The following is an 18,486-nucleotide window of genomic DNA, read 5'->3' on the forward strand; positions in this document are numbered from 1 at the left end:
CCCGCTAGGTTATGGACTCCTTTAGACTTGGATATGACTATTAATTTTATTGTACTTTTCCAAGAGCTAATTGCAGTGTTCTGCACCCAATAAATGCTCGATAGATGCTTCTGGTTGATTGATCGAGCCATCTCCATAAAGGGGCTAAGGGAAGAAAAAAAAGATGAAGCTGAGAAATCGTAATATCTGTCATCTATATTGGCTCACTCAGCCTCTGTTTATGGAGAAAATGGAATCACAAGATTGTGTTTATGCTGGAGGTTCCTTTGTTTTTTTTTTTTACTAACAATTCGTTTCTCATTTAGAAAGAAAGCAGGTGTCACAAGCAGAGGGGAAGGTAAACAGAAGGCAACTGATCTATGGTTGTAATTAATTACCGCTCTAGTCTATTCGAGGCTCAGATGCCATTTCAGTTTTGGTATGCCCGGCATCTATCAGCTGACCCAACCAGAAGAAATTCCTAGGGTGGACCAATCAATCATATTGATTGAGTGCTTAAGGTGTGTAGAACACTGTACTACGACTTTGGTAGAGTACAATATAATAGAGTTGATAAATTGTTTGCCCAAGGTCACAGAGCAGACAAGTTTCGGAGCCAGGATTAGAACCCAGGTCCTCTGACAACCAGGCCTTTTCTCTTTCCATTAGACCACACTGCTTCTCTGGATCATTCTCCTTACATTACTGGAAAGTGCTCCATATCAGAGGGGAAGCACTGTAGAATCCCAATCTGTAAATTTCCAAATGGGGAAATTTCTAGTCCCTGTAGACTGCAAAATCCTTGTGAGCAGGGATGGAATCCAACAACTATATCACATTACATCCTCCTAAGCACCCAAGCCCTACTGAAGGCTCACCTCCTCCAAGAGGTCTTCCCAGACTAAGCCCCCCTTTTCCTCAGCTTCCCCTCCCTTCCCCATCATCCCGACTTCCCCCCTTTGCTCTACCCCCATCCCTGCCCCACAGCACTTGTGCATATATGTACATATCTATAATTCTATTTATTTATAATAATGCTTGTTTACTTGTTCTGATGTGTATATATATATATATTTATATTGATGCTATTGATGCCTGTTTATTGTTTTGATGTCTGTCTCCCCCCTTCTAGACTGTAAGCCCATTATGGGCAGGGATTGATGGTCTCTGTTGTTGAACTGTACTTTCCAAGCACTTAGTACTGTGCTCAGCACCCAGTAAGCACTCAATAAATACAATTGAATGAATGAATGAATTCTCCAAACACAGTAAGTGCTCAGTAAGTACCAGTGACTGAATAGTGAGGTGGAAGAAAAGCCTATTAGTGTTATCGAAATTCCTATGGGAGGGATGGGTGACTAGTCTGAAATGAGCACAATCGCCCTGCCATGACTAGAAAGTCAGAACAGAGGGAATGAATGGTGTCTATTATAACTAAATGCATCAGATAATAAATAATAATAATAAAAATGATAGCATTTGTTAAGTGCTTACTATGTGCCAAGCACCGCTCTAAGCGCTGGAGTAGATACAAGGTAATCCGGTTGTCCCACATGGGGCTCACAGTCTTAGAGAAGCAGCATGGCTCAGTGGAAAGAGCCCGGGCTTGGGAGTAAGAGGTCATGGGTTCGAAACCCAGCTCTGCCACTTGTCAGCTGTGTGACTGTGGGCAAGTCACTTCACTTCTCTGGGCCTCAGTCACCGCATCTGTAAAAAGGGGATTAACTGTGAGCCTCATGTAAGACAACCTGATTACCCTGTATCTCCCCCAGTGATTAGAACATGCTCTGCACATAGTAAGCACTTAACAAATACCAACATTATTATTATTAATCCCCATTTTCCAGATGAGGTAACTGAGGCACAGAGAAGTCAAGTGACTTGCCCAAAGTCAGTCACCCAACTGATCAGTGGCGGAGCCAGGATTAGAACCCACGACTTCTGACACCCAAGCCCGGGCTCTTTCCACTATGCTATGCTGCTTCTCTGCTAGTCGATCTGGTAGCTATTCCTGTTTCTCCATCCCATTTACCACACCCCAATCTAACTCACTGAATGGGAAGCATCTGAAGCATTTTCCTTTAATAAAACCAGAGAGTGGAATTAGAAGAGTGCTTGGCACTTAGAGAAGCAGCGTGGCTCAGTGGAAAGAGCCCAGGCTTGGGAATCAGAGGTCATGCGTTCGAATCCCAACTCTGCCCCTTGTCAGCTGTGTGACTGTGGGCAAGTCACTTCACTTCTCTGTGCCTCAGTTCCCTCATCTGTAAAATGGAGATGAAGACTTTGAGCATCACGTGGGACAACCTGATTACCCTGTAACTACCCCAGTGCTTAGAACAGTGCTCTGCACATAGTAAGCGCTTAACAAATACCAACATTATTATTATTATTATTATTGTTGGCACATAGTAAGCACTTAACAAATACTATTATTATTATTATCATTATTAATAAAATAAAGTACCATATAAATCTAGGTGAAAATGACCATCAGTGTATGAGAGAATGTTTCATTTCCTCCTGTTGCATTTGCCCAAGTGCTTAGTACAGTGCATAATGATAACGATAATGATGTTATTTGTGAAGCACTTACTATGTTCATTCGATCATATTTATTGAGCGCTTACCGTGTGCAAAGCCAAGCACTGTCCAAAGCCCTGGGGTAGATGCGAGGTTATCAGATTGGATCGAATCCCGGTCCCATATGGGGCTCTCAGCCGTAATCCCCATTTTACAGATGAAGTAACTGAAGCCCAGAGAAGTGAAATGCTTTGCCCCAGGTCACCCGGCAGACAAGCGGCAGAGCAGGATTAGAACTCAGATCCTTCTGACTCCCAGGCCCATGTTCTATCCATTAGACCACGCTGCTTATGTGCATCATAACCAGTGAGTGCTCAATATGTAAGAGACACTACACTAGGGAAGCAGTGTGGCCTAATGGACAGAACAGGGGCCTGGGAGTCTGGGGATTTGGGTTCTAATCCAGGCTCCTCCATTTGCCTATTGTGTGACCTCAGCCAAGTAGCTTCACTTAACTCAGTCTCTCAGTTCCCTCATCTGCCAAGTTGGGAGTCCATTCCTGTTCTCCCTCCTACTTAGACTATTAACTTCATGAGGGACCTAATTATCTTCTCTCTACTCCAGCACTTAGTATAATGCTTGGCACCTAGTAAACTCTCAACTAATGCAACAATTATTATTATTACATTTCAGCTAAAATAGTGGGAAACCTATAGGGTTAGCCCCTCCTACAATTGAGAATCACTGAAACCTAGTGTCGGAAGTAAGGAGAAGCAGCCCAGTGTAGTGGATGGAGCACGGGTCTGGGAGTCAGAAAGTCATGGGTTCTAATTTCGGCACCACCACTTGTCTGCTGTGTGACTTTGGACAAATCGCTTCACTTCTCTGAACCTCAGTTATCTCATTTGTAAAATGGGGATTGAGACTGTGAGCCCCATGTGGGTTAGGGACTTTGTCCACCTTGATATGCTTTTATCCATCCCAGCACTTAGAACAGTGCCTGGCACAAGGTAAGTTCTTAAATACCATTATTATTATTATTATTATTTCCCAGAGAGGTCTTCAGAGTCCACTGCACCTATATTATTAATGTTTCTAATGGTATCCAATCTACTACTTTGGAAAAATAATCCATTGGTTCAAATGCTGAGCGAATGCAGAATAATTCAGCATTGGTGGATCCATTAAACACTTTACATTTACCATGTCAAGGAAATCATATTTAGGTTGTGACCCACTGGGGCTAATCGAAGACATTCGATTCGGAGAAATTCCACGATTTATGCTCTCTCTAAATTCTCTATCACATGCTCTCTTGTTCTCCCTCTCTCCCACTACGAATACCTTTTGTAATTCAGTTCAGAATTGAGAAATTATGAGGGAATTTTTCCAAACTTGATCCACTGATGCAGGAGAAATGTTTCATCTCTTTTCTGAAGATTGTTAAATGTTTAATTACTTGCTATTGAGGTAGACTGGAGAGAAAAAAAAATGATGCTCCAAAGTTCCTCTCATTTTTCAACTGAAAAACTTTTCAAGTTTAGAACTCAGACAATAAATTACAATAACACAAGGAATGCCCCCAAAGACACCCAGACAATGTCTTGGAATTTAAACATGAACCTATTTCTAATTTTCCCCCAGGACCTCTTCTTTCAAATTTTCCTTTAACTTAAAAAGGAGAAGAGCTTTGTTGGAGAATGTACCATTTCTAAATTCTACTATCACAGCATTAACCCCTCGAACCATAAAATTGTTTGACTGAGGAAGTACAGACAGTTCTTCTAGAATATGTATTTTCTTTTCACATTTTGGAGAGACAATGACAACAAAATATGGGAACATCCCTCAGATGGATTGTGTCTGTTTGGAGAAGTTGAGAGAGTGTGGGAAAAAGCAGTTTGTGTGTATGTGTGTGGTGAAAGACATACTGTACCAAAACATGAGTTTTCCTTAATGTAGATTCATCTAGAATGCAACCTCATGTTTTAGGAGAACAGTTTGTTTTCCAATTTAGAGGTGACACTGCAGGTGGTCAGTCAGTCAGGCAATCAGTCAATATTATTTATTGAGCTCTTACTGTGTGCAGAGCACTATACTAAGCACTTGGAAGAGTAAAATAGAACAATAATAATAATAATAGTTTTTAAGTGCTTACTATGTGCCAAGCACTGTTCTAAGTGCTGGGGTAGATAAAAGGTAATCAGGTTGTCCCACGTGGGGCTCACAGTCTTAATCTCCATTTTACAGATGAGGGAACTGAGGCACAGAGAAGTTAAGTGACTTGCCCAAAGTCACATAGCTGATAAGTGGGAGAGCTGGGATTAGAACCCATGACCTCTGACTCCTAAGCCCGTGCTCTTTCCACTAAGCCACGCTGCTTCTCAGTAAAATATAATAAAAACAATAAAACTGACACATTCCCTGCCCATGTCGAGTTTACATTCTAGAGGGGGAGACAGACATTAAATGAACAAATGAATTACGGATTTGGACATAAGTGGTGTGGGGCTGGGAGAGGGGATGAATAAAGGGAGCAAGTCAGGGCGACGCAGAAGGGAGTGGGAGAAGAGGAAAGGAGGGCTTAGTCGGGGAAGGTCTCTGGGACGAGATGGGCCTTCAGTAACGTTTTGAAGGAGAGAATAATTGTCAGTCAGATCTGAGGAGGGAGGGCGGTCCAGGCCCGAGGCAGGATATGGGCGAGAGATAGGTGGTGAGATAGAGAGATGGAGGTTCAATGAGAAGGTTGGCATTAGAGGAGCGAAGAGTTTGGGCTGGCTGGTAGCAAGAGAGTAGCCAGGTGAGGTAGGAGGAGGCAAGGTGATGGACTGCTTTAAAGCCAATGGTGAGGCGTTACTGTTAGATGGACAACCACTGGAGGTTCTTGATGAGTGGGGCTGCCAAAACTACATTTACAAGTGAGAGTAGTTTTTGCTGAGAAAATCTCGGGCACGCTGGCACACTTAAACAGAGGGCCAGATGGGGTACGTTGGCAGAGTTTCACAGCATGCAGATGAGCACTGCTGGTACCCCATTGGAGAAGAAGCAGCGTGGCTCAGTGGAAAGAGCCTGGGCTTCGGAGTCAGAGGTCATGGGTTCGACTCCCGGCTCTGCCACTTGTCAGCTGTGTGACTGTGGGCAAGTCACAACTTCTCTGTGCTTTAGTTACCTCATCTGTAAAATGGGGATTAACTGTGAGCCTCACGTGGGACAACCTGATTACCCTGTAACTCCCCCAGCGCTTAGAACAGTGCTTGCACATAGTAAGCGCTTAACAAATGCCAACATTTTTATAGTCATATCCTCTCTTCAGCGGGATGTGTGATGGAGCTGTTTTTGCTGTAGCGGTGATGGTTGGCACTGAATCGTCCCCACACTCTGGCCCTTTCTTTCTGTGCCGAGCACCCAGTGGAATAGTGGCAGCCTGTGGTCACAGAATAGAGGCAGGCTCCACTGGGCCCTCTCCGTTGGGTAAGTCATCGTGGAATTAGACATACAGATTGGTGTGACCAGTGCTTAGCATGGTGTCCCAGCCCTTAGAACAGTGCCTGGCTTATAGTAAACACTTAACAAACACCATAGTGATTAGAGGAAACAGCAGGGGCCTTGGAATCAGAGGACCTGGGTTCTCACCTCAGCTCTACCACTTGCCTGCAGTGAGACCCTAGGCTTTACTTTTCTGTGCCTCAGTTTCTTCTTCTGTGAAATGGGAATTAAATTCCCTTCCATTAAGACGGTGAGCCCACTGTGTGACAGGGACGGGGTCTGTTCTGATTATCATGTGTCTCTCCCGGCATTCAGTACAGTGCTTGTTACCAAGTAGGTGCTTAAGAAAGACCACAATTTATAATTATTACATTTGTTATAATTATAATTGGCCTCGTAAGGATTGGAAGGCCATGAGATTAAAGTTAGACACACACTACCTTCAGTGGCTCAGGCAAGAGACCTAGAAATCATACTACTCTTTCTGTATTTTACAGAAGTGAAAATAGTTTTAATAAGATTCAGCTCCTTCCAAAATGCCCATGTATCCCATATCCTAAAATGAAAAACCTCCCCTGACCCAGTGACAACTTCCAATCATCACCCCATCTCGCTCCAATATTGCTTTCCAAATCCAAACCAGTTGTTTCCACTCTCTGCCTTCACTTCTTCGTCTCCTTTAATTCCCTTCTAGAACCCCTGAACTCTGGTTACTATTGCTATTGTTTTTGTCTGTCTGTCTCCCCCGATTAGACTGTAAGCCCGTCACTGGGCAGGAATTGTCTCTCTCTGTTGCCGATTTGTACATTCCAAATGCTTAGTACAGTGCTCTGCACATAGTAAGCGCTTAATAAATACTAGTGAATGAATGAGTGAATGAATGGTTTCCAACCCCTCCACAGGAACCATACATTCGTATATTGTTATAGTGGACTCTTCCAAGCGCTTAATACAGAGCTCTGCACACATAAGTACAAATGACAGACTGACTCCAATCTATTGCAATGTTTTCATCGAGCCAAATCCCACGGACACTTCTCCATCCTAATCCTTCTCTACCACTCAGCAGTCTTGGATACCTTGGACGACCCCCTTTTTCTGGAAATGTGATCTAACCTTATTTTCAGGGACACTGTCCTCTTCTGGTTCTCCTTTCTTCTCTAGCCATTTCTTCTCTGCCTCCCATCTCCAAACTGTGGGAATCCCTCAAAACTCAGTTCTAATCCCCTTACATTCTCCCATTTTACACACACTTTCTCAGTGAACTCATTCATATGCATGACTTCAATTACCATCTCTATGCAAATGACTCCCAAATCTACCTCTTCACCCCCGACTGACTCCCAAATTTATCTCTTTGGTCCCAACCTTTCTCCTTCTCTGCACTGGCCTGGAAGTCGGAAGGAGCTGGGTTCTAATCCTGGCTCCATCACTTGCCTGCTGTGTGACCTTGGGCGTGGCTCAGTGGAAAAGAGTCTGGGCTTCAGAGTCAGAGGTCATGAGCTCGACTCCCGGCTCTGCCACTTGTCAGCTGGGTGACTGTGGGCAAGTCACTTCACTTCTCTGGGCCTCAGTTACCTCATCTGGAAAATGGGGATTAACTGTGAGCCTCACGTGGGTCAACCTGATTACCCTGTATCTACCCCAGCGCTTAGAACAGTGCTCTGCACATAGTAAGCGCTTAACAAATACCAACATTATTATTATTATTATTCTCTGGGCCCCATTTACCTCATCTGTAAAAATGGGGATTAAGACTGTGAGCTCCATGCGGGACAGGGACTGTGTCCAAACTGATTGACTTGTAACTACTTCAGCACTTAGAATAGGGCTTGGCACACAGTAAGCCCTTGACAATTACCACAATTATTGTTATTAATCTTGAATTTCCTACTGCCTTCAGGACATCTTTACTGGATGTCCCACTGTCATTTCAAACTTACTTTTCTAAACCCCAGGTTCTTCATCTGTAAAATGGGGATAAGCTAGATTTTGAGTCTTCTGTGAAAGAGGGACAGTGTCCAATCTGATAATCACCATCTACCTTAGTGTTTTGGTTCTAGTAAGTCTTTAACAAATGTAATAATAATAACAACAATAACAATAATAATGCCCGCCTCATACTTGTTCTCCCTCTTGCTTTCACTTTTTGTAAATCAACTAATCGATGGTATTTATCGAGCACTTGCTGGGTGCAGAACACTGTACTGAGCACTTAGGAGTAGGTAGACACAATTACTGCTCTCAAGGATTTTATAATTCATTCAATCGTATTTATTGAGCGCTTACTGTGTGCAGAACACTGTACTAAGTGCTTGGAAAGTTCAATGCAGCAAATACAGACAATCCCTGTCCACAGTGGGCTGCGTCTGTAAGAATGAAAACAATTTTTGTCTATTTCCCCCAATAGATTGCAATTGCTTCAAGATTTGGGGGTCTATGACTTTGCTGGTGTCCTCTTCCAAACACTCAATACATTGCCTAGTACAGAGAAGTTGTTTAATAAATGCTATTATTTGATGGATGAATCGATGACTATTTTTATAAATTTATAGTGAGGAATGAATCACCAGTTCTACAAGCTCCTTTTCAGCCATAAACTCACACATTATTACTGGCATTATTTTCTAATACAAAGAACAACGCTCATGTGTCTGGGGTGGTATTTATTGAGCACTCACTGGGTGCAGTGTACTCTAATAAGCACTTGGGAAAGTCCAACAGAAGCATGACTCTCATTCCCAGCTTCCGATGAACTTTGATATAAATTCAGATTAAAGTACTTCACCCCTCACAGAACATGTAATACTACTCCTAAGCCTCTTTTGAATGTGAAGATAAAATTTCAAAAAGCTCCCAGTCTAAACAGATTTTACTGAATTTTTTTAGTACAGTTCTAGTTCTCCAGATGTTTCTAGTTATAAATTTACAACACAAATATCCAACCAAATCTTTTTCACTCTATTAATTGGTTAAATATTAAAACACATACTTCATTCTCCAACAGAGAGGCAGAGTAAAATAAATACATTTCACTGCACTAATTTAACTAACTTTTGAAACAACGTTCTGTCACGTGACATTTTTCTTGGCCTGTGATACTTCCTTATGGGAGGAAAACGGTGTTTGAAATTCTACTCGCATTTAGTCCTTCTTGCCAGGAATAACGATATTTGATTTTACTTCTCCTGAGCTTCGTCATTATTCCTGGATCGAAATGTCATAATCATATAAAAAATGTAAATGGGTTGTGGAAGCCATTTTCAATTAAACTGTCAATGGTATTTATCAATCCATCAATACTATTTATTGAGTGCTTACTGTGTGGAAAACACCTTACTAAGCGCTTGGGCGTATCTATAATTTATATATCAATAACTGTAATGCATTTATTATATCTGTAATTTACTTATTTATATTAACGTTTATATAGCTGTGATTTATTGATTTATTGGTTTATAGCTATTATTTCTGTCTCCTCCTCTAGACTGTAAGGTCGCTGTGGGCAAGGAATGTCTGTTTAGCATTCTATTGTACTCTCCCAAGGGCTTAGTATAGTGCTCTGCACACAGTAAGCACTCAATAAATACAATTGAATTGAATTGAAATTACAGTACAACAGAGTTGGTAGGCACAGTCCCTGCCCACAAGAAGCTTCCGGCCTAGAGGCCATTCTGAGGGAAGAATTGGAGCAGAAATTATGGCACAAGCTTTGTCCTTTGGGATCAGGATTTTAGTTTTGATCAAAAACCTGGCAGGGACTTCTCCTTCCAGAAACTACCGGATGGTTTTCAAACCTCCTCCACTGGCACCTCAAAAGATTTTTTTCCTCCTTATATAAATGGTACTTTTTAAGCACGTACTATGTTCCAAGCACTGTACTAAACATTTGAAGAGATTCAAAATAATCTGTCATATTTATCGAGCGCCATGTACAGAGCAGTGTACTAAATGCTTGGGAGAGTAATAATAATGTTGGTATTTGTTAAGCGCTTACTATGTACAGAGTACTGTTCTAAGCGCTGGGGGAGATACAGGGTAATTAGGTCGTCCCACGTGAGGCTCACAATCTTAATCCCCATTTTACAGATGAGGTAACTGAGGCACAGAGAAGTTAAGTGACTTGCCCACCATCACACAGCTGACAAGTGGCAGAGCCGGGCTTCGAACCCATGACCTCAGATTCCCAAGCCCAGGCTCTTTCCACTGAGCCACACTGCTTCTCATTATAACAGAGTTGGTAGCCACATTCCCCATCTACAAACCGCTTACAGTCTTGAGAAGATAATCACAGTCCCTTTACCACTGGACGCCACCGGTCTAAGAAGGGGGTAAGAGGATTTAAATCCCCATTGTACAGATGAGGTAACTGAGGCACAGAGAAGTGAAGTGACTTGCCCAAGGCCACACAGCAGGCAAGTGGCAGAGGCAGCTGAGTGGCCAAGGGCTGAATGGCAAGCTAAGAAATGACCTCTCACTCCAGGTTGGTCTTCCCTTTGCCCTGACGTTACTAACCCAGCTCTGCCACTTCTCAGCTGTGTGACTGTGGGCAAGTCACTTCACTTCTCTGTGCCTCAGTTACCTCATCTGTAAAATGGGGATTAAGACTGTGAGCGTCATATGTGACAATCTGATTACCCTGTATCTACCCCAGCGCTTAGACCAGTGCTCTGCACATAGTAAGCGCTTAACAAATACCAGCATTATTAGGAGTCGCTCCCCTCATGTCACTAAACACATCTGATCCCTTCTCCACCTCTACACTGTAAACTCGCTTTGTTATATTGTTATATCGTACTCCCATGTGGGGCTCACAGTCCCAATCCCCATCTTACAAATGAGGTAACTAAGGCCCAGAGAAGTGAAGTGACTTACCCAAGGTCACCCAGCAGACAAGTGGTGGAGGCAGGATTAGAACCCATGACCTTCTGACTCCCAGGGCCCTGCTCTACCATACTGCTTCTTATCGTGGGTAGAGAAGAGATGACACAGTCCTCCCTGCTGCTCTCTTTGGGAGGTGGGAGGGGGAAAGTTTATCTTCTCCTATTTCCCAAGACTCCCCTGGAAAGAGGAGGAGTGGGCTTCTTTCTCATTCCCCAATGCCAGTTTTGCACCATTCCACTTCTACCTCCTTCACATTCCCTTCCTTTAAAGCCCATATCATCTGCCTCTTCCTCCGACTCCTGATACTAATCACACTCAGTCAATCGTATTTATCCAGCGCTTACTGTGGGCAGAGCCCTGTATTAAACGCTGGGGAGAGTATGACGTAACAATGTAACAGACATATTCCTGCCCATGACGAGCTTATCATCTACCGCCCCCCGCTCCCTCCCCCAGGCCCCTCTTCCCACTTTCTCAACCATTTTACCCCTTCCTCACATTGCTTCTCCCTTCCTCCATCTCTACATTGCTTCTCGGGGACTTCAATTGCCACACGGTTGTTCCCGATGACCCTTTCACTGCCTGTTTCCTCTCATTTCTCAACTCCAGTGACCTCCTGACCACCCCACCTCATCTATCACCAGCTCGGACACTTGCCCGATTTCATCATTTCTAGTCGCTGTACAATCTCTACCCTCACCGACTCCGAAATCCATCATCTGATCACAACGTTCTCAACTGCCTTCTCTATCACATAACTCCTCCTTCCAATCTGTCCTTCCCCCTCACAGAGACCTCTGATCTTTCGACCCCCCTCGAATTCTCTAAAATCATCATTCCCCACTTATCTCTCCCCACTCCAGTCCATACTTCGAATTCTCAAATTCTCTAAAAGCATCATTCCCCACTTGTCTCTTCCCACTCCAGTCCATATTTTGAATTCTCAGATTCTCTAAAATCATCATTCCCCACTTGTCTCTCCCCACTCCAGTCCATATTTCGCCTGTTGCCTGGATTACCTTTCTTAAAAAAAAGCATTCAGGCCAAGTCTCCCCACTCCTCCCCGGATTAGGCTGTAAACCCGTCAAAGGGCAGGGACTGTATCTGTTACCGATTTGTACATTCCAAGTGCTTAGTACAGTGTTCTGCACATAATAAGCGCTCAATAAATACTATTGAATGAATGAACTCCTCAAGAGACTCCATCAATCAGAACTCCTTACGATCAGCTTTAAAACACTCAATCACTTTGCTTCTCCTATCATCTCACTTCTCCCATTTCATTCATTCATCTGCTCAGTCGTAATTATTGAGTGCTTAGTGTGTGCAAAGCACTGTTCTTGGGAGATTACAATATAGCAGCAAATGGACACATTCGCTGCCCACATTGAGCTCACAGTCTAGAGGGAGAGAAAGATATTAATATACATAAATAAATGAATAAATGATTTCTTAGTACAATCCAGCCAGCACACTTTGCTCTTTCCTCGCCAATTTACTCCTGGAACCTTAATCTCCCCTATCTTGCCAGCAAACCTCTGCCCATTTCCTCCCTCTGGTCTAGAAGCTCCTCCCTTCCTCCACAGCCTTATTAAAATTGTATCTCCTCCAAGAGGCCTTCTCTGATTAAGCCAACTTTTCCTCATCTCCCTCTCCATTCCATGTGGCTTATAATAATAATAATAATAATGATAATGATGGTATTTGTTAAGCGCTTACTATGTGCCAAGCACTGTTCTAAGCACAGATCACTTGGCTCTTTTCCTTTCAAGCATTTGATATACCCCCCCCTCAATTTATGCACATACTAAGCGCTTAGTACAGTAAGCGCAAAGCACACAGTAAATGCTCAATAAATACAATTGAACGAATATCTGCAATTGATTTATTCAATGTCCACCTCCCTCTCTAGAAAATATCCCTTTCTCCTTTCTCCTTCCTCCTTCTCATTGTAGGCAAGAAACATGTCTGATTATTCTGCTGCATTATAATCTCCTAAATGCTTACTAAAGTGCTCTGCAAACAGTAAGGGCCCAATAAAAACCACCGATGATTTGTGAAGTGGGAGTCTAGAGCCCAAACCAGTAGCAATCTAATCAATTCCCCTGCACAGTACGGAGACCCACACGTCACAGGGAAGAAGCGTGGCCTAATGAATACAGCCCGGGCCTGGGGGTCAGAAGGACCTGGGTTCTAATCCTGGATAGCTATCTGTTGTGTGACCTTGGGCAAGTCATTTCACATTTCTGGGCCTCATTTCCCTCCTCTGTCAAATGGGGATTAAGACTGTGAGTACTTAGTTGAAAAAGCACAGGCTTGGGAGTCAGAGGTCATGGGTTCTAGTCCCAGCTCCGCCACTTAGCTGTGTGACTTTGGGAAAGTCACTTAACTTCTCTGTGCCTCAGTGACCTCATCTGTAAAACGGGGATTAAGACTGTGAGCCCTACGTGGGACAACCTGATTACCTTGAATCTATCCTATTGCTTAGAACAGTGCTTGGCACATAGTAAGTGCTTAACAAATGCCATTTTTATTATTATTATTATTATTATTTTGGGAATGAAGAGTATGAGCCCCATGTGGGACAAGGACTGCAACCAACGAGATTTACTTGATTCTATCCCAGTGCTTAGACTAGTGCTTATCACATAGTAAGTGCTTAACAAGTACCACCATTATTATTATTATTATTATTGTTATCCTGGGCAGGCGACTCCATCGCTTAACTGAGTTAAAATGAAAGTTGTCCAAAGTGCCACTTGGGCTGCGTGACTGTCCATCTCTGCGCTCCAGAAACTTTCTCTGGGCACGTGCCTCGATGGCAGTCTGAAATCCTTACCGGGTAACTAAGCAGCAGTCGTGAATGATGCTGTCTTCCACAATCACGCCCCGCTCTTCGTCGCTCTCAACCAAGCGTCCGTTGTGATGCCAGTGGACTTGGGTGGTGTTGTCGACGTACGTTGCGGTGCACTGGAAGGGCAGGCGATCCCCATGGAAAACCACTTGCCTCTGGGATGGAATCAGCTCAAAAAGGGGCAGTTCCAGGGGGCCGGCTGCAAAAGGGAGTCCGGGAGAAAGGAGTAATCAAAATACAGTAAGGGAATGTGCTCCTTTCATGGAGTTCTCTTCAGATACATGAGATACAAAGTTCCAACGCTCCTTGAAACCCCCAGTCTATTCACCCACTCACCACCCTAACTGCTACTTTGCAGATCCAAGCACTGTTCCTATCCCACCTTGACTATTGTATAATAACTGTGGTGTTTGTTAAGCGCTTATACTATTCACCAGGCACTGTACTAAGCGCTGGGCTGGGTACAAGCAAATCGCAGTCCCTGTCCCACCTGGGGCTCACGGCCTCCATCCCCATTTTACAGATGAGAGAACTGAGGCCCAGAGAAGTGAAGTGATTTGCCCAAGGTCACACAAAGCAGATAAGTGGTAGAAATGGGATTAGAGCCCATGACCTTCTGAGTCCCAGGCCCATGTTCTATCCACTACGCCATGCTGCTTCTGCCTCCTTGCTGACCTCCTTGTCTCCTGTCTCTCCCCACTCCAGTCCAGACTTCACTCTGTTGCCCGAATCACTTTTCTAAAACGACATTTAGGCCACGTCTTCCCATTCCTCAAGAACCTCCAGTGGTTACCCGCCCATCTTTAAAGGACTCGATCACCTGCTACGCAACATCTCATCCCATTTAGTCACTGTAGCTCTGTTCCAAGCCTCCCCTCCAAGAGGCCTTCCGAGACTAAGCCCCACCTTTCCTCATCTCCCACTCCCTTTTGCATCACCCTGACTTGTTCCCTCTGGTCTTCCCATCTCACAGCCCACAGCACTCATGTGCATATCTGTTATTTTATTTATCTGTATTGATGTCTGTCTCCCACCCAACAAGACTGAAAGCTTATTGTGGGCATGAAACGTGCCTGTTTATTGTTGTATTGTAATAATAATAATAATAATAATGTTGGTATTTGTTAAGTGCTTACTATGTGCAGAGCACTGTTCTAAGCGCTGGGGTAGATACAGGGTGATCAGGTTGTCCCTTGTGGGGCTTACAGTTTTATTCCCCATTTTACAGATGCGGTACCTGAGGCGCAGAAAAGTTAAGTGACTTGCCCACAGTCACACAGCTGACAAGTGGCAGATCCGGGATTCGAACCCATGACCTCTGACTACCAAGCCCAGACTCTTTCCACTGAGCCACGCTGCCCAAGCACTTAATATGGTGCTCAGCACACAGTAAACGCTCCATAAATACAATTGGATGAATGAATGAATGAATGCCTGACCCCTGGCTGCTGGAGTGGTGTGTTTCCAAAAGGTGCTACCAACTGGGATGAAAATGAGGCCACAATAATCCATACCACTACTAATAATAATGATGATGGCATTTAAGCGCTTAATATGTATCAAGCACTGTTAAAGCACTGGGAGAGACACAAGCTAATCAGGTTTTACACAATCCATGTCCCACATGGGGCTCACGGTCTTAATCCCCATTTTACAGAACAGTTAAATGACTTGTCCAAGGTCACACAGCTGACAAGTGGCAGTGCTAGGATTAGCACTCTTCTGACTCCCAGACCCATTCTCAATATAATAAATCATGCTGCTTCACATAATAATACTAATAATATTAGCATTATATTATTATTATTATGTAATAATAAGTAGGTTATAATAATAATAATGGTATTTGTTAAGTGCTTACTATGTGCCGAGCACTGTTCTAAGTGCTGGGGTAGATATGAGGCAAACAGTTATCCCACATGGGGCTTACAGTCTTCATCCTCATTTTACAGATGAGATAACTGAGGCACAGAAAAGTTAAGTGGCTTGCTCAAGGTCACACAGTAGACAAGTGGCGGGGCTGGGATTAGAACTCATGCCCTCTGACTCCCAAGCCCGTGCTCCTTCCACTAAGCCATGCTGCTTCTCTAAGCCACAGTACTAATAATTACGGTATTCTTAAGCACTTACTAGGTAACAAGCACAATACTAATAATACTAATAACGTTGGTATTTGTTAAGCGCTTACTATGTGCAGAGTACTGTTCTAAGCACTGGGGTAGACACAGGGGAATCGGGTTGCCCCACGTAGGGCTCACAGTCTTAATCCCCATTTTACAGATGAGGTAACTGAGGCCCAGAGAAGTGAAGTGACTTGCCCACAATCACACAGCTGACAAGTGGCAGAGCCGGGATTCGAACCCATGACCTTTGACTCCAAAGCCCGTGCTCTTTCCACTGAGCCACGCTGCTTCTCCAGCGTGGCTGGAGTATTAGTATCATACTAATACTAATAATACTAAGCACTAGGGTAGATACCAGATAATCAAGAATTCAGTCTTGATGGGTGGGAGACAGACATCAGCGCAAATAAATAAAATGACAGATATGGACATGAGTGCTGTGGGCTGTGAGATGGGAAGAGCAGAGGGAACGAGTCAGGGTGACGCAAAAAGGAGTCCCTGTCCCACATGGGGATCACAGTCTAAGTAGGAAGGAGACCAGGCTTTACCTACTTATTTTACAAATGAGGAAATTGAGGCACAGAAAAATCAACCCCATTTATAGAGCCCTTACAGTATGCAGAGCAATCAGTCCATCAATAGTATTTATCAAGCACTTCCTTTTTGCAGAACACCATACTACGTGTTTGGAAGAGTACAATATGACAGTGTTGGAAGGCATTTCCCCATCCGCAAGGAACTTACAGTCTAGGGGAAGGAGCACTGCACTAGCACTTGGGAGAGTAAACTCTAACAGAGTTGGTAAACACCTTCCCTGCCCACAAGGAGCTCACAGTCTAAAGGGCAATATAGACATTAAAATAAATTACGGGTATATACAAAAGTGCTAAGGGGTTGAGGTGGGGTGAATACAGGGTACAAATCCAAGAGTAAGGGAAAGGCAGAAGGGAGACAAAATGGGGGGAATGAGGGCTAAGTGAGGGAAGGCCTCTTGAAGCAGACGTGATTTGAAAAAGGCTTATTAAGTTGGAGAGAGTGATGATCTGTCGGATATGAAGGGGGAGGGCATTCCAAACCAGTGGCAGGATGTGGGCCAGGGGTCGACGGCGAGATGGACGAGATGGAGACCCAGTGAGCAAGTGGACATCAGAGCGGTAAAGGGAGCGGACTGAGGAGGGGACTTTAAAGCCAATGGTTTCGGTTCGCCCCAGGTCATACACAGCAGATAAGTGACACGGCCGGGATTAGAACCCAGGTCCTTTGACTCCCGGGCCTGGCCTCTTTCCGCCAGATCCATCTGATCAGATTTGTTTCATCTCATAAGATCCCGGTAGAGGAGCTCAGGGATTCTCTCCTTTAACACTCCATGGGGAATGGTAACATTTACTGGGGAAGCAGCGTGGCTCAGTGGAAAGAGCCTGGGCTTCAGAGTCAGAAGTCATGAGTTCGACTCCCGGCTCTGCCACCTGTCAGCTGTGTGACTGTGGGCAAGTCACTTAACTTCTCTGTGCCTCAGTTACCTCATCTGCAAAATGGGGATTAACTGTGAGCCTCACGTGGGACGACCTGACTACCCTGTATCTACCCCAGCGCTTAGAACAGTGTTCTGCACATAGTAAGCGCTTAACAAATACCGACATTATTATTGTTATACTGTACTCTCCCAAGCCCTTAATACAGTGCTTTACACACAGTAAGCACTCAAGGAATACGACTGAATGAATGACTGAAAGACAAGGGGTGGGAGGAGGGGTTATGCCCCGACGGCTGCCTGAGCTGCACTTTCAACCTCGTTTTTCCCAGGAGATGGACAGGACCCGAGACCTTCCAGTTTAGGTAGAGAAAAACTCCAAATGGTGGCTTTCTGTCTTGTTAGCTCTTTTCAGCCTGCCTCATCCCTAACCCCAACTGCCAGCAAAATGTAAACAGTCAATCAGTGGTATTTACTGAGCACTTGCCATGCGCAGAGCACTGAAGTAAGCACTTGGAAGAACACAAGAGAGAAAGCAGACAAGATTGCCGGCCCCAAGGAATTAACATTCTAGCAGGGGAGACAGAAAGACAAGAAGAAACGTGGCCTAATGGATAGAGCACAGGCTTGGGAATCAGGAGGAACTGGGTTCTAGTCATTCATCTGTTATGTGACCTTGGTCAAGTCACTTCAGTTCTCTGAGCCTTAGTCCCTTCATCTGTAAAAAGGGGATCAAGACGGTGAGTATTACGCATCTTGAATAATAACCAAATCAGGCACTGCATGAAGCAGCGTGGCGCAGTGGAAAGAGCACGGGCTTTGGAGTCAGGGATCATGAGTTCGAATCCCAGCTCTGCCACTTGTCAGCTGTGTGACTGTGGGCGAGTCACTTAACTTCTCTGTGCCTCAGTTCCCTCATCTGTAAAATGGGGATTAAGACTGTGAGCCCCACGTGGGACGACCTGATTCCCCTGTGTTTACCCCAGCGCTTAGAACAGTGCTCTGCACATAGTAAGCGCTTAACAAGTACCAACATTATTATTATTATTATGAATAGGAAACTGTAAATTTGTTCCGGGCAGGGAAGGTGTTCCATATTTCCATTGTACTGGACTCTCCCAAGCACTTAGGACAGTGCTCTGCACTTGGTAAGTGCTCAGTGAATACCA

The 18,486-nt window shown here is 44.2% G+C and overlaps 1 protein-coding gene across 2 annotated transcripts in view; it reads right to left on the reverse strand.

Annotated features, from left to right (window-relative positions):
• The window catches only part of ADGRA1 (adhesion G protein-coupled receptor A1), a 679,465-nt gene that overhangs the window by 379,139 nt on the left and 281,840 nt on the right, over window positions 1–18,486 (reverse strand). For both annotated transcript variants that reach the window (XM_029061334.2, XM_029061335.2), the window contains exon 7: window positions 13,709–13,922. In XM_029061334.2, the coding sequence (XP_028917167.1) occupies window positions 13,709–13,922 (214 nt within the window). The remainder of the gene's footprint in view (window positions 1–13,708; window positions 13,923–18,486) is intronic.

This window comes from Ornithorhynchus anatinus, chromosome 3 (genome assembly GCF_004115215.2).
Source record: "Ornithorhynchus anatinus isolate Pmale09 chromosome 3, mOrnAna1.pri.v4, whole genome shotgun sequence".
In the NCBI taxonomy this organism is placed as follows: Eukaryota; Metazoa; Chordata; class Mammalia; order Monotremata; family Ornithorhynchidae; genus Ornithorhynchus; species Ornithorhynchus anatinus.